Genomic DNA, 21,912 nt, shown 5'->3' on the forward strand with positions numbered 1-21,912 from the left:
AAAAAAAGCACCTAAGCAGGCATGTCCAAGGGTCAGCTTCCAGTGATTTCTCCTGTCCACCTGGTGAAACTGGGCATTCTGGGGCAATGTGGCAACTGCCTCATGTATAGAGACAACCCTCTCCTCCTACCACCCAACACTACAACCTGCGAGAGATGCACTTACATAGCCAAACTGGAAGCAAAGCTCTCTCCAGCCAAGATTGTGCTAGACAGTTAAGAGGAAAAAGTTAACACCTGCACTACACCTCAAGCAACTCATAGCTCTTCAAAACCCACACCGTCAACACCCACACATGGCAACACCTACACATATGCGGAGGCCCTAACATTAACCTGCCCAAGCAACAAGGACCTCCGAAGTTGAAACGCAAACAAACACCAGTCACAACCAAAGTGACACATAGCTCACAACACCAGTGTGCCACCCAACAACAGCCCCTAAGGCAAGACAATGTACCTAACACTTTACATAGGTGACTCTATAGTCAGGCACACTGATGTCCCACTCACCAGGCTGAACAAGGACAAAATTACAGTCAGCTGCCTGTCGGGTGCCAGGATCCTTCACATAACACATGCACTCAAGTCACTCCACAACAAGCACAAATATGATTCTGTCATTGTCCATGCTGGAGTGAATGACTTGAGACGTACCTCCCTGGACTACATGGAAAGAGACATGGAAGAGCTCTCGGATCATGTGACCCAGGCAGGTATGACACTAGCCCTGAGTAGCATCCTGCCTTCGCCCAGAATAATACCACAGTATAAGGACAAAATGATTGACTTCAACAATTGGCTAAGCTTCTGCTGTCATTCAAAGGGGATCCAGTATCTGTCTGCCTGGGAAGACATGATAGACAAACCACAATGCTTTGCCAGAGATGGTCTGCACCTGTCACCCCTGGGATTCAGGATACTGGCTAAAGCTCTTGCCACCCGTATAGTGCCTTCTTTAGGCAAGGTTCAAAGGACAAAACCACCACCGTAACAGATACAAGCATGCAAAATCTGAAGGTAATGCTACTCAATGCTAGAAGTCTAAACCTCAAAATGCACTCTCTCGAAGCACTCCTAAAAATGGAAAACATCGATATCTGTGCAGTAACTGAGACTTGGTTCAAGGCTCCAGAGATCACCCCTGCAATACCAGGCTACAACTCTTACCACACTTTTCGGCCACAAAACCAAGACCGAAACACTAAAGGTGGAGGAGTGTCCATATTCACCAAGGATATTCACACCTTCAGGCTAGCTGCCCAACACAATGCATCTGAAATTCTCCAAGTGCAACTAACACTAGGTAAGACTGCAATCCAAATTGTAGCTTGCTACAGGATCCCCCACCATGCCCCAAGATTCTCACTACACCTTTCTAAACATACTGGAAAATATTAAGATACAACAAACACCCTAATACTGGGTGATTTCAACTACCCTGCCATTAACTGGGAAAACTACTTGGGTACCAACTCCTTTTCCCAAAGGTTCTTGGAATTCATAAATTCCAATGCCCTGGATCAACTAATCCATTGTCCCACCAGGGGCTCCAGTATCCTAGACCTGGTCATTACCAACCTGGGAGACAGTTGCTCTGCACCAGTGGTCACCCCCTCATTGGTCAGGTCTGACCATAAGCAAATCACCCTTGATATCCACATCCCACCCCCCCACCCCCCACTCCCCAGTACGGAAACCTCCTTAAAAAACTTCTCCAAAGCCAACTTCATGCTACTCAAGTCAGAAGTGACAAACTTCATGACACCCATGCAGACGGGATCTGAACGTTCGACTGCAGAATCTTACACTAAGGCACTGTACGAGCACATCCACTCATGCATGAATCATGCCATCCCAAATAGAACCAAGATGCTCTCCTCCAAAAAAATGAAGCCAATCTGGTGGCCTTTGCTATAAACAAACTATACAACAGAAGAAAGAAACTGTTGCAGAAAAGAGGAAAATCCCAGGATGCAAAAAATTCCCACACCAGCCTCAGTAAGAAGCGGAGATCCCTCATAAAATCCTCAAAAGCTAGCTACGAAAATAAAATTGCCAAATATTCCAAAGACAACCACAAGGCATTCTAAAGTTATGCCAAGAATCTAAATGGCAATGCTCACATCTGCTCTGAGCTTCAACAGAATGGCATTAAATATACTGATCCCAAGGATTTTGCCAATATCCTGGCAGATCGAATTAGTGCCAACTTCACCTCCCTCTCACCCCCTAAAGGACCCATCTCAATAACAAAAGATTGCCAAATTCCAGTAATCACGGCCACACAGGTAGAAACTGCACTCTCCAAAGCTAAGAATACAGCATCCATGGGACCAGATGACATCCCAGGCTGTGTACTAAATGAACTACAAAATGAACTGGCACCTAAGTGTCATGCTTAAGCATAGCTTCACCTCAGGCTTCGTGCCCACTGAGTGGTGCACAACTACAGTTATCCCACTCCACAAGGGGGGATCCACCCTGGATCCCGGGAACTACCGTCCCATCAGTCTGACAAGCCTGATCTGCAAGGGCATGGAACTTATAAACAAAGCCACTGGCAACCTTCAAACACTGGACCCCACCCAGTTTGGGTTTGTGAAGGGCTGATCTTGTCTCCTGAACCTGACTGACTGACTTCGAATCAGTCTACAGAGCTGTGGATGAGGGTAAGGCAGCCCACACAGCCTATCTGGACCTTGCCAAGGCCTTCGACACCATCTCCCACTCTGGAATCAAAGATAAACTTGCTAAGCTGGGTATAAATCCCTACGTCACTCGATGGGTTGCCAACTGGCTTACTGACAGAACCCAAACTGTAAAAGTAGCCTACTCCAAATCCAGCCCCAGACAAGTGGAGTACCTCAGGGTTCAGTCCTGGGACCACTCGTTTGGCATCTACTTCTCTGAAGTACAGGCCAACACTAAGGGACACTGGCTAACAAAGTTCGCAGATGACTGCAAACTGGGAGCAATTACTGAATACCCAAATTATATGGATAATCTACAAAAGGGCCTTACAGATGCCTGGTGCCAGAGCCATGGGCTCAAGCTTAATGCCAAGAAATGTACAGTTATCCCCTTTGGAAAAAAAACATGTACCCATGAATTACCACATGGGTGGTAGTACACTAAATATCAAAAGTGTGATGAGAGACTTGGGGACACAGGTGGACATTGGTCTCACTTTCCATAACCACATCGCCACAACAGTCAGGAAATCCTTCTACGTGGCACACCTCATCACAAAAGGTTTCTCATCCAGAAAAAAAGAGGTCATTGTTCCCCTCTACTCATCACTCATTAGACCCATTATAGAGTACAATGCCCCATTTGGTATGTACCTCACAAGACATCTGCAACAGCTGGAAAGGCCACAGAAATACCTCACTAAAAGAATCACAGGCCTAAAGCAGATGTCATATGCTGACCGCCTAAAAAGACTCCAGCTATACTCTGTGGCATATAGTCTACTTAGAGGCGATCTCTGCTTAACATACAAAGCCATGTCAAACCCTGAGCTGTTGGACATGCTCCACTTAAAGAAATCCCAATCCCTCAGAGCCACACGCTCCAGGGATCGAAACCTTGTCATCACAATGAGCAAAACATGCTGGAGGGATAGGTTCCTGACCCAAAGACTCCCCATACTCTGGAACAGACTGGCCATACATGTCAAGCAGAGCGCCTCCTTGGCCCTCTTCAAAAGGAACCTTGATGATTGGATGGGAGATAGGAAATTCACCCCAGGGATCATGTCAGTCACCCTGCTAGACAGGGATCCAGAGAAGTAAATATGGTGGGAAGAAATATCCAGGGAACTGTTACGGCTAGGCTTGTATAGGCTCTAGGGCCGATAGCCTAGTACCAACCTATGAACCTATGAATGATTAACCAGAGCAAAATAATAACATTTATCAGCGACCTTTGCCAAAAAATTATTTGTTTGTATCCCTATAAGATAATACTGTGGCTTTGGTTAAAGCGGCCTGCGCACATCGCTCTGCAGTGAATATGATAGCTGGCAGGGTGCGTCTCACATGTAGACAGTACACAATGACCACTGCATAGCACATAAAGCAAATTACAGCAACCACATGTATAAAATAAAATAAAAAAAATGTGCCTTGGTGATTATACTATGATAACCCAAGGTCATAAGTGATTACATACTGTGCAGCAGTTGCATCCACATCTTAGTAACACTGAAATGACATGTGTGTATTTTTATTTCTTAGTAAGCAAGCCCAAAAGAACTGCAGTATCCAGTAAGCACACAAAAATCAATCTGACATATACAGTTCCAACTTTTTCAACTACTAGGACAAAGGCAGCCCTGCATGTCAACTTCTCCATGCTACAGGTTTCCATTCCTCTATAAAGGAGGATCCTCATGAAATCTCTTAACACATGGTAAGAGCAACACATGAAAGGTGGCCCAGGCAGGTCACAAAAGACGTCTTTTTTCTGATGCCAAAACGTGCTTTTTGGGAAATTCATGTTCTCTGCGGTTTGTCATTGTTCTTCTTATAGGTTCATAGGTAGGTACTAGGCTATTGGCCCTAGGGCCTATATAAGCCTAGCCAAAAAATGTACCCTGGCTTTCGCCACCCAAGAAAATTATTTCCTGTGCCCCTGTCGAGCAGAGCCACAGAAGTGATCCCTGGGGTGAATTTCCCATTTCCCATCCAATCATCAAGATTTTTCTTGAAGAGTGCTAATGAGGAGCTCTGTTTGACATAGATAGGTAGTCTGTTCCACAGTATGGGAAGTCTCTGGGACAGGAATCTATCCCTCCAGCATGTTCTGTTTAATGTGGTGACAAGGTTTAGGTCCCTAGAGCGTGTAGCTTGGAGGGATTGGGATTTCTTTAAGTGGAGCATGTCCAACCGCTCTGGGTATGACATAGCTTTGTGTGTTAGGCAGAGATCGCCCCTGAGTAGGCGATATGCGATGGAGTAAAGCTGTAGTTTTTTGAGGCGGTCTGCTTAGGGCATCTGTTTGAGGCCAGTAATCCGCTTTGTGAGGTATTTCTGTGGTCTTTCCAGTTGTAGAGGTCTTCTGAGGTACATACCAAAAGGGGCATTGTACTCTATACTGGGTCTAATGAGTGATGAGTAGAGGGGAACAATGACCTCTTTTTTTCTAGATGAGAATCCTTTTGTAATGAGATGAGCCACGTAGAAGGATTTCCTGACCACTGTGGCGATGTGATTACCAAAGGAGAGACTACTGTCCACCTGTGTCCCAAGGTCTCATCACATTTTCGGCATTAAGTAGACTACCAGCTATGTGGTAGTTCATGGGTACAGAGTTTTTACCAAAGGGGATGACAATATACTTTTTGGCATTGAGCTTCGGGCCATGGCTTTGATTAAATTTAATTCTACAATTAAAAGGTCATTATGTTTCAGATTTTCTCAAACTGCTGAGTATGTCTCAATGACCCCCCCCCCAAGGTGTCTTGCCTCTCCTTTTCATATGCCTTTAGCTTTGCACTGCTAGTATAGTTATATGCCCATTATTTCAAGACAGCAGTCCAAGACAGATGATGGTATATTTCACTGTCTTGAACACACATCCACAGCCCCTTTTTCACATTTTTTCACATGAAGTCAGTGACAATCATGTAGAGCCAAGGTTTACACCACAGGGTGGCTAAGCCCTGCGCACTAGTTCTTCCACACCACACAGTCACACACATACCTATTGTAAATTTAGTGTCCAATCCATCTACTGTATGTATTTGGAATGTGGAAGGAAACCACAACACATGGAGAAAATCCATGCGAACACAGGGAGTACATGCAGACTCTGTACAGAAGGCACCCATCAGAGAATTGAACCAGGCTACCTCTTGCTGTGATGCAACAATACTACTCACTGTGCCACTGCCGCCCCCTACACTGGCAATTTTATAACAGTTAAGTACTTGAACAAAGGCTGAAAGTGGAGATGCAACTTCCTCGAACACAAGCCTAAAATGATCTCTACCTTTTAATGCACTCTATTACTTATTAAACACTTTCTGATACACATTTAACTTAACTGAGGCACTTTCCTAGTCCATGAAAACATTGATTTTATACATCTAAACGCCACTGGGTTCTGTAGCAAAATTCAGCAGAATTGATGCCATTTGACTTAAAGTCTTCAGAGAAAAAAAAATAATGATTTGATCAGTGTTTAAGGACTATTGCCTTAATGACACCTGCTTTATACAAACAAGGGCAATACAAAACATTTGGATCCAACTTAAGAACCTACATTCTCCTGAAATTCAATAAGGAAAAAAACACCTTATGTCCAAAATGCAAATAATTTCATTAAAAATAAGCACTGATTTTACCTGTACCCAAAATTGACCATCTTGTACACTAAGATTACAGACTTACATTGTTTGGTTTTGTTCTTTTACTTATGTCCGCCACCCCTCCCCATTACTCATTTTAACTTTTACTGGCATAAATAATGTTTATACTTAATACTGATATACTTTGGTTTTATTACTGTTTTATTACTTTACTTCATTCTTTTTAGTTGTGTTTTATTGTTGTTAGCAGCGCTTTGCTAAATGCACCTAAATAAAGATGAAGTTGACAGTTCATTTTAGCAAAAACATCTATTCAGAAACCATGTGATCCCAACACTGTACAGATAATCCTACCTCATTTATAGCTTTAATACAGTTAACCCTGTATACAAGGAGAAAACCACTATATTACCCTCTATGAGTAAAGCAAAGAAAATTCAAAAGGAATCTTATCAGAGCAGAATAATAAAATCACTAAGTTGACCATAACATGGCTGACTGTGACACTACTTCACTGAAAATTTCAATGAATTTCCAGGTTGCTCTAGTGGAATTTACCACCTCTCTCAAGTTTCAAATTCCCTGGAAATTATTAGAATGATATAGGGGTGGGTTTACTATAAAACATTAATTTCTACATTGTTTCGGTCCAGACTGAATCCTCAAAATTCAAGCCGAGTTAGGCAAATCGACCCACAACTGACTAGATGAAGTTTATTACGATCCTTAGAGTTTTAATATATTTTGTCTTAGAAGGCTGAAACCCAGAAAGCTATATTGCAGAAACAATCTTACTAAAAAATGTCATGTCAAGATTAGTAAATTAAGTGCACTATACACACATCCTGTGTGTTAAACCTTAGTAAACACTGCCACACAATCTTAAAAGGTGAACCTCGGTCGAGGAGAAAATGCACACTTCACATTTTAGATTTCTCCAAATTTATACCCTTAAATCAGTACTGGTATAAGAAACTCATTTCTACAGTCCACGACCTCTTCAATTAATCACACTCTATAATCTGATAAAACTTACCCAAAATAATAAACAGCAAGAAACAAATGGTTGATCATTGATAATATTATGAAGTGAGGTGTAATACTGTAGTTACCATAATAAGATAACATAAAGTGCAAATAATCCCATAATTTAATAATCTTTAAATACTCTTATTTTCTTCGATATTGATAAAACTAGAAGTTGTCTTACTGATGTGCTGTCAAAGTAGACAATAAATGCCTGAACAGCTTCTGCAATCTCAGATGTAACTAGCACGGTTTTTGGAACAACATACAGATTAATGGTGGCAACGTAGTATTTGTTATCTATAGTCCAGGGGTATGACCGCACTGCATCCTTTGTTGGGACAGATACCGGAAGATCATCTTTTCCAATGATTTCTAGCAAAGGAAAAAATACAAATAAAATCACAACATTGAAAGAATTTGGTGACAGTGACCTTCAAAAAGCAAACAAAACTACATTACCACATTTTTAAATTCACCATTAATCTTTTGATCATAATGATTTTACAAAGTGTTAAATACCCACAAAACATACTGAAATAATATTTCATCCATCTTTAAGAATTATGCGGAGAAAAGTTAATTTAAGCATGAATGGAAAATTCATAATTGACCACTTAAAATCAATTTTTTGTAATGTCATCAGCAGCAGTACCATTATAAACAAAGGTCACTATTGCTAAAGGTCTCCCATTCCACCCCAGTCAGGTGCTTTTGGATGCAACGGGTATGCCTTTATTTTCCACTCACATTGTCATTCTCTGGTGTCACCCATAAAAGTAGCCGTAGCTACTCTAGTCTTAGTTCAGGAATCTAATACAAATGTACATGACTGCATTTGACAACTTCCAGCAATCTTATTCACTTTAACATGCAATGGAACTTTCCAATGTTCCACATAGCAAAAGGGCACAACTGATCTTTGAAAATGAGGTACTTAATATGTGTTTTACAACACTTGTATGCAGCAAATTCCATTAACTCTGCTAAATTCAATACTTGAATAAGGAATACACTGCATCCCGCTTAACAGTCAAACATGAGTGTACATCAGGTCTGTATTAAATCACTCTTCTTACTCCTTCACCAGCATTTCCAAAAATGTGCACAGTAGCTTCTGAAACACCGACTAAAACGTTCGTCCTAAAGAAATTAGGGTTTATAACACAGTACAAATAAAGAAGTTATGTACTTACCACAACATTCCATGTGAGTTGTTTAGCTCACCTTTATTCTCACTGATGGTTTCGGAGCCGATCCTCGGCTCCGACACAGCCGATAGCAAAGCTCAAGGTTTGTCAGTAGCTCGAGACCAAGCCCCTTATCCCAGAGTGCACTGCTGGAATTACCTCAGATCTTGTTTGCTGCGAGTATATATACCCTTTTATTTATTTCTACAAGGAAGCACTTCCCGAAGGGGAAGAAGGAGCACTGAATAATCAGGATGGTACTAGCCTCTAAGTCAACCGTCAGCCAGGAGGGGGAAGGAGGGAGGGACGTGAGAATAAAGGTGAGATAAACAACTCACATGGAATGTTATGGTAATTACATAACTTCTTTATGTGAAGTTGTTAAATCTCGCCGTTTATTCTCACTGATGGGTAGCGTCCCTAGCACCCTCAATCTTGGGTGGCTCATGGAAGTACGTTTTTCAGTACAGTGGAACCAAAGGAAGACCTGTCCCTGGAAGCCTTATCTACTTTGTAATGTGTGATAAAGGTATGAGACTTAGACCAAGTGGCACAAACATTGTCAAGGAGCAATTTAGCCTGAAAGGCAGAAGACATAGAAACTGCTCAGGTAGAATGAGCTTTAGGTTTGTGTGTCAATGGCATGCTTGCATTCGCATATACAAAGGATATACAATCTGATAACCATTTAGACAGAGTTGTTTTAGCCACTGGATTACCTTTTCTGGCCTCCGAAAAGGATACAAAAAGTTGATCTGATTTTCTAATATCCTTAGTTCTGTCAACATAAAATCTGAGCTGTCTGTGTACATCAAGTTTGTGCAGCATGTATTCCAATTTGAAAAACAGTGATGTCCCGGTGTCCAACCAAATATAAAACGAATATTGCCACCCAAAAGTAGCAGAAAAGCACCAGTGACCTGGAAACTGTGCCAGAGACAAAACTCTTTTATTAATTTCACAAAAGACAAGGTTAAGCGCTTTCTTCAGAATACAACTGACTTCTTCAGAACACATACTGTTAAAAAACATTCCCTTATATACATAGCATCTCCCAAGGGACACCGCCCAATCCATCAATTAATCACTTGAATGTTCAACATTTAAAGACAAAACGTACTTTATATACAAAGATATCCTATCAATGCACTTATTTTAAAATTGCTAAAACTACACAAAAACTACATGTATTTGAACATATTCACTCTACATAAATGAATATAAAAAGGCAACATAACAATGTACATGTAATATACTTAAAAACAAGGCCCACACAGTCATTGGCATTTACCATATGCTGTAATTAGTTTAAAAAAGTATCACTACTGGAAGTAGTGTACCTATACCTTATTATATATTAATAATTAAATCCCCACTATTGTGATGCTTTGGCCTTGTACAAAAGACCTGAGCCACTCAATACACCTGGTGATATTTACAAAGATGCTCTATTGCTTTTTATTATTGAAAGTAGATAGCTGTGTGTCAAACAAAATACTGCTAGATGTATTGCCACTAATATATGGAAAAATCAACATAAATTATTTTAGGCCTTAATAAGTGGTTTGGTGGGGATCATCTCATTCAACCCCGGGGATGTAGATGCGTCAAGTCGGATCTGCCACCTAATCTCCCTTTCCCCCACAAGTGCCTTTATATTGCCCCCTCGGGGGTTAGGCAAAATCACCTCCAAAATTGCAAATTTAAAGCCGATGCATTGTGGATTTTTAATCAGATGTCTAGACAGAGCATTGTTGGTATCGCATCTCCTAATACAGTATATGTATGGTCATAAATCCTGTTTTTCAAGCAACGGTCGGTCTTTCCAACATAGTAATTCATACAGGTTTGACAAACACCTAGATAAATTATGTGCTTAGTCAGACAGTTGCCATGACAGAACTTGACCTTACTTCTTATACTATTGCTTAACACAATATGGGGTACCTCTAATATATATTTACAAAAGTTACATTGACCACATTTTTTCATACCTATCCGACTTGACACATCTACATCCCCGGGGTTGAATGAGATGATCCCCACCAAACCACTTATTAAGGCCTAAAATAATTTATGCTGATTTTTCCATATATTAGTGGCAATACATCTAGCAGTATTTTGTTTGACACACAGCTATCTACTTTCAATAATAAAAAGCAATACAGCATCTTTGTAAATATCACCAGGTGTATTGAGTGGCTCAGGTCTTTTGTACAAGGCCAAAGCATCACAATAGTGGGGATTTAATTATTAATATATAATAAGGTATAGGTACACTACTTCCAGTAGTGATACTTTTTTAAACTAATTACAGCATATGGTAAATGCCAATTACTGTGTGGTCCTTGTTTTTAAGTATATTACATGTACATTGTTATGTTGCCTTTTTACATTCATTTATGTAGAGTGAATATGTTCAAATACATGTAGTTTTTGTGTAGTTTTAGCAATTTTAAAATAAGTGCATTGATAGGATATCTTTGTATATAAAGTACGTTTTGTCTTTAAATGTTGAACATTCAAGTGATTAATTGATGGATTGGGCGGTGTCCCTTGGGAGATGCTATGTATATAAGGGAATGTTTTTTAACAGTATGTGTTCTGAAGAAGTCGGTTGTATTCTGAAGAAAGCGCTTAACCTTGTCTTTTGTGAAATTAATAAAAGAGTTTTGTCTCTGGCACAGTTTCCAGGTCACTGGTGCTTTTCTGCTACTTTTGGGTGGCAATATTCGTTATGTATTCCAATTTGCTAGAGTGGTTGGGAAAAAAGACTGGCAGCTCAATGACCTAATTGATATTGGATTCAGAACAGACTTTAGGCAAAAAGGAGGGGTTTGTTCTGTAAGGAAGCCTGACAGATGATGCTCGAAGTTCTGATACTCTGCGGGCAGAAGTAATGGCTACCAGAAATACAGTCTTCCAGGAATACTCTTCCAGGACAAATATTTGAGATCAAAAGAAGATGCTGGTTCGAAAGGGGGAAGAATAATTTGAGACAGCATAAAATTCAAATTCTAGGGAGAATAAGGGATTTTGACAGGAGGTCTCATGTGAAAGGCACCTTTAAGAAAAGCCTTAGATAACTTATGACCCATAACGTTCAACCCATCGAATCCAAGGTGGAAATTTGATATGGCGGCTAACTGGACTCGAACTGTGGCAGCTCCTTAAAGATCTTTGTCAAAAATTCTAAAATGGACAGAGGAGCTTGGAAAGGGTCGATTTTCTGTATACTGGCCCAAATTGTGAACCTGTTCCACTTACTGTGGTACAGTTTTCCTGGTGGATGGCTTATGAGAAGACAAAAGGATTAGTCTTGTATCATCTGAGATAGAATGAAGCCTGGCAATTAAGGGAAGTGGATTAGCCAAGCAGTCAGCTTTAGGGATTGCAGTGAAGGATGGAGGTCCCCTGATGGCTGTGTCAGAAGGTCCGGAACTGAGTCCAGGATCCATGGGTTCTCCAGCAGATGATGGTGAAGGAAGGGGAACCAAATCTGTTGAGGCCAGTAGGGGGCAATGAGGATTGTCCTTCCTAGCGATTTCGCTTTCTGTAAAAACGTGGGTATCAATGGAAAGGGTGGGAATGCATAAAGGAGACCCGGGGGCCAATTGTGCACGAGTGCATCTCTCGGGGGATGTCCTGGAGGTGGTATTAGGGCAAAGTAGCTTCTGTATTTGCTATTGATGCGACTGACAAAGAGGTCACAGCAAGGCTGGCCCCATTTGCGGAAAATCAAATCCGCAACTCGTTGGTTGAGAGACCACTCGTGAGGCAAAAGTATTGACCTGCTCAGCTTGTCCACTATCACGTTGGATTTCCCCAGGATGTGTGTCGTTAACAGAAAACGCTGGGACGACACAGCTCATTGCCATACACTGAGGGCTTCTCGACAAAGGGGGTAAGATTTGGTTGCACCTTGCTTGTTCAAGTACCAGACCACAGACATGTCTGTCTGAATTGCAATTGTCCCTAGAGGAAGAGAATCCTGAAAGTACTGCAATGCTAGAAGTACCACTCTCAACTCCAGAACATTGATATGCAGATGTGACTCTTGATCCGTCCATGTGCCTTGGGCAGTCTTGCCCTAAAAATGCCCCCCCCCCACACCCTATCAGGGAAGCGTCCGTGGTCACAGTGGCTACTGGGGGGAGGGGGGACAAAGGGTCTTCTGATTGTGACATGAAGAGACATCAACCACCACCGAAGGTCTCTTTTGCAAGAATTCATGATGAGAATCATGTGGTGCATCGGTAGTTTCTGGTAAGACCACTGAGCAAAGAGGAGCCATTGAAGAATTCGCATATGCATCCTTGCGAGTGGTATAGCCAGCATTGCTGCCGCCATCAAACCTAGCACCTTCAAGACCTCTGCTGCTGTAGCTTTGTTCTTTGACACCATTGAGTTGACGTGTTGGCGGAGAAGTGAGACTCTTTCGATTGGAAGATGTAGAGTGTTGGTTGAGGTATCTAACTCTGCTCCTATAAAAACGGTATGCTGCGATGGCGATAAGGCAGACTTTTCGAAATTGACTGTAATGCCTAATTGATGGCAGTGTCAGAGTGTATTGTGTTGCCTGAGTCAATTGATGCCTGGTGGTAGCGGTGAGGAACCAATCATAGTTCATAGTTTAGTACTAAGCTAACTGCACTTGCGAGCCATTTTAAGCCTAGCCAATTATCCCTTGTGAAACTCAAACCCTGCACCTTGTGTTTGTAAGGCTAACACCTTAGCCATTAAGCCACCCTCCTCCCAGTCCAATCGTCTAGGTATGGAAACACCTGGAATCCTAGATGCCTCAGGTGAGTTATAACCACTGCCATGCATTTGGTGAACACTCTGGGGGCTGTAGTGAGACCAAAGAGCAGGGCTCGGAACTGGTAATGATTGGCTCCCAGACGGAAAAGCAGGTGATCTTTGGAGCATCTGTTCATCTTTATGGGATAGTATGCGTCCTTGAGATCTATAGAGCACATCCAATCGCCTTTCCCTAGGAAGGGTAGAATGGACTGAAGAGTGACCATTCAGAACTTCGCTTTCTTTACGAGCTGGTTGAGTCTGCTGAGGTCCAAGATAGGTCTCCAGTCCCCTGTTTTCTTCGGTACCAAAAAGAATCTTGAGCAAGTTCCGAATCCAACTTGGTCTGCTGGGACTGGATGGATGACTCTTTCTAGCAATTTGTGGACCTCTACAATTGCTTGTTCCCTGAGACTGGGTCGAACATCTGGGATTCTGTTTATAGGAATGGGAGTGGAAGAGAATGGTAAGAAATATCCTCTGGAAATGATGCTTTGCACCCATGTATCTGATGTTATGTTTAGCCAGCCTTCTGGGTACAAAGACAAGTGACCCCCGACTGACTCCAGAGCCGAACAGCTGGGCCCCCTTTAAGGGGCGCTGGTAGGGTTGACCAGAGAACTGGTCCCCGTCACCCTGTTGTTGCAGACCCCCTCTGCCGTGGGGGCGGCATCTTCCGTTAAAACCCCCTCCTCTACTTCTACAGGGGGTTTCTCCACGTCTGTCCTGAAAGGCTCCCTGTGCTTTTTGGAACCACATTTTCCCTCCCCTAGGGCCCTTGGGGTAGGGCCGAGTGGGGGTAGAAAAATGGACTCCAATGGCAGATGAGGTCTTGCCTTCCTGCTCACACCTAGTTAAAGTTTCCTTTACTTTAGGCCCAAACAGTGATGAGCCATTGAATGGGGTGTTAATAAAAGAAGACTTAAAGGGCTCTGCAAAGGAACAGAGATGCATCCAGGCTGGTCTTCGCAGAGCAATGCCCAAACTAGCGGCTCTACTTGAACCATCAGCTGCATAAGATATGAGACACATGGACGAGTTCACAACTGAGTTTAGGGTAGCGAGCTGTGTGTTGACTTTTGTTGGCAACCCCTGCAGCTACCATACCCTGGAAAGCATCTCCTAGCTCTTTCAGGAGATCTCTTTGTAGTCTCGTGAAATGGGTTAAGTAGCTCAGTGATCGCAGAGAAAAAGTCGCTGAACTAAACATGCGTTTCCCATATCTATCCATGATCCTAGAATCTCTGGATAGTTGTGGATGTTTCAGACACTTCCTTTTTGGTGGCTACAGCTACCACCATGGCATTAACAGGCACTCCTTTGGTCAAAAAAGCCTTGTCCACTGGGGCAGAAATAAATTTATTTGGCTTGCGAGGGACAGGTTCCATGGCCTCCGTGACTCCCATGCCTTACGAGAGATCAGTTCCATGAGCTCGTCGTAAGGCGGAGACACCCAAGAAGTGGAAGGTTGAGACCCAAAAGCCTTCAAGAGCACGGACTCGTCCTCAGTAGGGGTCTTGGACTGCCAATCTCCCCTTTGACTAAGGATCTCTAATACCTCCGCAAAGAAGATATCCTCAGAGGGGGATCGAGGGGACCCTTCTGACTCCTCCAAGTCTGTATCAGATGTCAAAGACTCCTGTGAGGAGTCTAAGTGCCGCCTCTTGCACAGTCTCTTCCTGGGCAGCACCTCAGTGGGGAGATCTGGGGGAGGTCTCAGAAGAGCAGGGGACGCCCTGTGAGGGTACTTGAGGCTCAGGGTCTCTACACTTAGGAGGACCGTTAGATGAAGCTGACACAGGAGCTTGAGGGAAGGCCGAACCGATGCTGACGTTGTCTTGGGATACAGGACTCTCCTCATAGCATCGATGGCACCATGGCTCCGACGAGAAGGGGTAGACTGACCCGAAAGGAACGTCCGATCCTCCTGCACCGAAACCATGGGCTCCGAGCCCAAGGTAGGAACCGAGCCGATCTGAGCCAAAGCCCCGAGAGGAAGAGTCTGCGCCGACAAATCAATCCGACTATCCTCCGCGGACCCGATGGGAGAGTGCCGGCTCCTAGAGTCCTCGGTCGGCACCGAGGAAGTCCGCGTAGATGGAGCCGATAACACTGGTGCGGGTCTTGGCTCCAAAGGTTCGACAATCATCGGTTTGGGTTCCTTCGGCTCCGAGGGTCCAGTACGTCTCGGAGCAGGAGTAGACAAATCTGGTTCAATGGTCTTCGGCTCCAACGTGGTTGGGGCCGACAACAATTTGGCAAGTCCTGGTGCCAGTAAAAGCTTCTGCACTAGCTGATCCATGTCCAAATCCAAAAGGCTGACCAAAGACTTACATGAATGCAGCAAAGGTGCTGAATGGAGCAGAGGAGAGAGGGAACCTCAGAGGCTGACTCGGAATCAAAGAGACACTCTGTTCTGAGAGCTGTGGAACTGATTACCCTGTACCCTCTGAAGTTCTTGCCTTTTTTACAACTTTCGAATCCGAAGATTTGGAGGATTTGGAAGAAGTGCTGGCACCTTCCTGGCTACCAAACACCTCAGAAAAGGAATGTTGTAGTAATCCCCTGTCAATGAGTTCCCTCCTCCTCTCCAAGAGGACTCATGATGAAAAGGAATGGCAAATGCTGCTAGTGTCTTGGAGGTGTTTAGCCCCTAGACAGTAAACACATTGGACGTGTCCGTCAGTGACAGACATTTTCTGCCCACAATCTGGGCATTTCTTGAATCCCGATTTGGGATGAGACTTTTCATCCGACATGCTCGAAACAGTACAAACCTGTAGAGTACAAATAACAGTAAACTAAAGTCTAAATAGGGTAGAGAGACCCAACACTAAGTAAGGAAAGCAAACTGAGCCCACACTGGGCACCATCTGCCACAGAGGTAAAAATATACATTTCAAATACAGGACTAAAAAGGCCCACTGAGAGAACCTAACTAGAATAATTATTGTTATTATTAACTCTAAATAGGGCTAAAAGGCCCACATAAGACGACAGCCAACACAGGGCACTAACCACACAAACTACTATTTCTATATGATAATTTTAACAATGACACACAAACTGTTTAGCTGAATAAGATCTAATAGAAAGAAAAATAATTTTTTATCAAAAAACTTGCTATTTTTCACCAAATGGTCTGAGCTTAGCTGGATCACCGAGATATCTCTTGCCGCGGCAAACTAGATCCGAGGTAATTCCAGCAGTGCACTCTGGGATAAGGGGCTTGGTCTTGAGCTACTGGCAAACCTTGAGCTTTATTCTCACTGATGGGTTCAGAGCCAATCCTCGGTTCCGACACAGCTGATAGCAAACAGCGAAATTTAACAACTTCACATCTAGCGTTAGCTTTACACCAGTCTTTTTCTGAACATTTGTTAATTGCGTTCAGACTTTTTACAATACTGGCTCTGCTCTACTCTCAGTCATTCATCAGAAATTTTCAGGAAAAGTTTCACAGCATATGTACAGATTAGTCAACATCTTACATTTTACCAGGCCTTCTTACCACTGTACCCGTTTGTCAGTTGCTTAAAAATGTCATAGGAATCCACCCAGTTAGCGCCTCTTGCTTCAGTTTTCCTGAAATTCTTCATCATAACTTTTGTACCAAATGTCCTCTTGAAGATGCTCACATCTCCATGTTTCTGTAATTCTTGTATTTGTCTCATTACATCACTCAGCTAGACATCTTTAACAGTCTGTCAAGTAGAGCTAGTGAGCTGAAAATGATTTGGGAACATTAATGGCATTTTTCTTCCTGTCACTATATATTGCTGTCCCTTTGGTGGAAGATGGTGCTACTATACTGATTAGCACCTAAGGTAAAACTGCAACCCAGCACTTTCCCTTCTTCTTTAGGGATTTGTTTCAGTCTTTTCTTGATAGTCCTGTTCATTTGTTTCACTATACCCTGCTGTTTTGTGTGTTAAGAAAAATGAAACCTCTGCTGTTTTTTTAGTGCTACAAATACAAGAAATACTAAAGCACTAAAATGCTTCTGTGTTCAAGTTTTATCATTAAAGTAATACTTTTCTTAAAATAACTGTGAAAGTCAGATGACAACTATTGTTTTCTATATTTTACTTTAAAAAAAAGTTGCACAATTGCATAAATGACTGATGCTGTATGTTACATTAGCTCACGTGCTGTGGCTGGCGTGATATGCATTTTCTCCATTATGCTTTTAATTCTTTGTCCTTTCTTTTACAGTTTTCAATGCAGTTTGGGAATTAAACATTGACATTTACTGTCCTCCGACTATAATAAAGCATACAACAGCTTGGTGTGACAATTGTTTTCAATAAGAAAATATGCAACCTGTACATCGCCACCCTAAATAAAAGTTTTCCGGCAAGTTTTAAAGGAAATATCTGCTGAAAAACAAGTCCCCCACTTCACATGAGAAAATGAATGTGCCATGAATCTCAGACAGAAGAAAAGCAAATGGCCACCATTTTTTTACACTAGCTAAACAGCATTTAGCGGTTTTTCTTAATTTTGTGTGTGCGAGAGAGAATGTGACAACAACGTCACTCAGTGACCTTTACAGACACCACACTTTCATGAAAAACAATAGGTATAAAACCCTAAAGTCTGGCATTATTGACCAACACTAATCTTCAGTAGTTTATCACCTATTCATTTCCATTCAGTCATGTACATTTTTATAAGATCCCTGAACTGAGTCTACAGTAGCTGCATCTGCTACTAAGGATGATGACAGAGAATGGCAATGTGAGCAGAAAAAAGACATGCCAGTTACATTCACAGGCAGAAGCTGAGGTGGAATGGGAGACCTTTAAAAATAGCAGGCTTTAATTATAATAGTACAGTTGCTGAAAAATAGATTTTAAGTACTCAATTTTGAATTTCCATTTGGTAAATGAAAAAAAGTAGTTATGTACTCACCATAACGTTCCATCTGAGTAGGTACCTTCATTTGTCTGCAACCTGTGGGGGTATCGGATCCGATTCGGATCCGAGCCGGCAGCTTTCCAAGCTTACAGATCCGAGCTCCAAGCCCCTCCCCTTACCCATAATGCCCTGCAACCTTCTTGTAATCCTCAGATCGAGTTTGCCAGAGAAGGCAATAAAAAGTTTCTATAACCTAGTAATCCTTATCACTTTGCAATGGTGAGGACTGAACAAGGTATACACAGGCTCGTAACTAGCAAACCATAGGTCCGGGGGAAGGAGGGAGGGAGGGCCGGTTGCAGACACATGATGTTACCTACTCAGATGGAACGTTATGGTGAGTACATAACTTCTTTATCTGAAATAGTTAACTTCATTTGGTCTGCAACCTGTAGGACAGAGTCCCCAGCTACCAGCAACTTGGGAGGCCCTTATGGAAGGATATTCCGGAGCACTGCGGAGCCAAAAGAAGTATGTCCTCTGGATATGAGATCCAATTTATAGTGTGAAATGAAGGTATGTAAAGAAGCCCAAGTTGCTGCTGCACAAATGTCATCTAAAGAAACCCTTGACCAAAATGCAGCAGAGGTAGCCATAGATAGTGTAGAATGGGCTCGCACTTTTAGGGGCTCAGGAAGACCAGAACTTTTGTAGGCGAGAAGGATACATTGGGAGATCCATCTAGCTAATGTAACTTTAGTGACTGGATTCCCAAAACATGATTTTGCAAAGGACACAAAAAGTTGGTCAGACTTCCTGATATCTGCTGTTCTGTTCAGGTAGAAACGTAGCTGTCTGTGAACATCTAAACAATGGAGTCTGTACTCTCCTTTATTCTGAAAATTTGGAAAGAAGACCGGTAGATTGATAGACTGATTGATATTGGCCTCCGAGGAGACTTTGGGCAGGAAGCAGGGATTAGTCCTGAGGGAGACCCTGTCCTTATGAAAGACGATGTATGGGGTCTTACAGCAAAGAGCGTGAAGCTCTGAAATTCTCCTGGTGGAAGTAATGGCAATCAAGAAGATTGTCTTTCAAGATACATACTTTAATTCCACTGTGAAATAAAATCCAACACTAAAAACGTCTGAAAAAAGCAGCCGCACACAGCTATAATACAGCCTGCGATTTAATATGAAAAAGACACAGAGTCAAAATACAAACAACTGAAAAAGACGGATTTAGCGCTTTCTTCCACCTACAGTGTGGATTTCATCAGAATCAATTATACATGTTTCTGAACTAATTTATCAGTTTTTTGGCACCAAGCAATCTCATTTGTAAGTAAAGGAACCTTATACCAACTCAATACATAAATACCACTCCAAATAACATGGAATAAAAAACGTGAAATAAAAAACGTGAAATAAAAAAACGTGAAATAAAAAACAGTGAAATAAAAACGTGACATAAAAAACGTGACATAAAAAACGTGACATAAAAAACGTGACATAAAAAACGTGAAAGTGTCAATACTACATATATTTCTAAACTTGTATACCAAGTAGTACAACCTCTAATTCATTGCTAACTCTCATACATCATGCTGTCATGTAGAGAACTAAATCATAATAAATATAAAATGTACCAGCATAGTAAAATATAAAAAAATGCTGAATTAATTTCTACAAAGATAACTGAAAAAACTACTAAGTAACTGTCCATACACCAGAATACATTCATAGGGGAACTGATAACGCTCTATGGGGATTAATGTACAATTCATACCAATTATCATAAATAAATAATTTAATGCTAGCTTGTTACAATATTAAATACAATATATAAATATGAATATTATTTAAAATGAATATTGATGAATATTGATGAAAAAGTAATATTGATTAAAAAGTGAATGTTAATATAAAGTAAAATCCTACATTCTAATACATCTCTTCCCATAATGTATATCAATAAATAATAAATTCATAAATATCAACACATACAAATAAATACATAAAAACATCTGTAGATGATAGAAAATGCAATGTCAATAATTAGGATATACAAAGTATATATTGTCAAACCATTATAATATTATAACCATAAAGGCTTAATATTAATGCATTCATTCAAGCCTGGTGGGGTAGCAGAATCTGTCAAAATTTGCCATCTAATTTCTTTCCCCAATAAAATGGCTTTAATATCACTACCTCTATTGTCCACTTTGACTTTTTCTAGTATGGCGAATTTAAATTTGTGGCTATTATCCTTGTCTGCCACATGCCTGTATAGTGCATTTGCACTGTCTTTTTTCTTTATAGCATAGAGGTGGTCATAGATTTTTTTCTTAAACATCCGTTCTGTTTTTCCTATATAGAAACTGTTACAGCCTGTACATACTGCAATATATATTATATGGTGGGTGTTACAATTCCCACTACTAATTTGAATACGAGTCCTATTTATATTCTCTAATTTAACTATATCAGTTTCTAATATTACATGACAGTAGCTGCAACGACCACATTTACGTGTTCCAGTATAATGCATATTCATACATTCCACCCTTTTGTATCTTTCAAAAATCTTTTTCATATTAATTCCCATTTTGAAAGCAAAAATGGGAGCTTTACCTACTATTTCTTCTATTGCAGGGTCTACTCTAAGAACATTCCAGTATTTATTAAGAATACATTTTATACTCTTGGCCTGAGGGATATACTCTAGAATACAAGCTCTTCTATAGTCCATAACCTGTTGAATCTTACTTGGATTTAATAAAGGTTTACCCAAAACAGGGGAGAATCTATTCCCCCATTCACCAATGTATTGAGTTGGTATAAGGTTCCTTTAATTACAAATGAGATTGCTTGGCGCCAAAAAACTGATAAATTAGTTCAGAAACATGTGCAATTGATTCTGATTAAATCTACACTCTAGGTGGAAGAAAGCGCTAATCTGTCCTTTTCAGTTGTTTGTATTTTGACTGTGTGTCTTTTTTGTATTAAATCGCAGGCTGTATTATAGCTGTGTGCGGCTGCTTTTTTCGGACGTTTTTAGTGTTGGATTTTATTTCCTGGTTGCTGTCTTTCAACACTATTATTGTTCAATTATTCGTATGGAGGGTCTGGAGGATGCAACCGTTATCAAGCGTACACCTGGTGAGTCTGAGGAACTGACGAAACTTCGGTCGGAAGTTTCGTCACTCAGAGGGGAGATAACTAGACTGTTGGACATGATGTCTCAATCGGAGACGATCAAATCTACAAGAAATGAGGGCAATGGTAATATTGTCCACTCCAGCGACAATGATTTGGAGTTCGCGGTACCAAATGGACAACGTACTAAATTAGCAGCGACAAACCACGGACATATCCTGGAAGTGGGAAGTCAAGGCGCCGAGAACAGTCAGTTAACGGACAAGGAATTCACTTTTGATTTTTCGCTTTTCAACTTGGAAGATGAAGCCAAACGTATAGGAACTAAACCAAAGAGACTGATAGCTGGGAAAACTTATTCTTCAGCAGCGCACCATGGATACAACATGCATAGCAAAGCGCGGCACAATTCCAGCCCTAGAGATGTAGGGAACACGAATATGAACTTGAACATGGACAATAATAGTAAGCAACAGGGTAAATTAACTAATTTGGACAATTTCCTGTCTGCTGATGTTTGTTTTGACAAAGAACGTATACATGTTGATGTAAATGTAAGA

At 41.4% G+C, this 21,912-nt stretch overlaps 1 protein-coding gene across 1 annotated transcript in view; it reads right to left on the minus strand.

Moving 5' to 3' along the window:
• The window catches only part of AAGAB (alpha and gamma adaptin binding protein), a gene marked incomplete in the record, with an annotated part of 888,073 nt that overhangs the window by 628,860 nt on the left and 237,301 nt on the right, over window positions 1-21,912 (minus strand). The window contains 1 exon segment of the mRNA XM_044077879.1: window positions 7,526-7,716. Coding sequence (XP_043933814.1) covers window positions 7,526-7,716 — 191 coding nt within the window.

Source organism: Protopterus annectens, chromosome 7.part0, assembly GCF_019279795.1.
Source record: "Protopterus annectens isolate FY-2018-M chromosome 7.part0, PAN1.0, whole genome shotgun sequence".
Taxonomy (NCBI): domain Eukaryota; kingdom Metazoa; phylum Chordata; order Ceratodontiformes; family Protopteridae; genus Protopterus; species Protopterus annectens.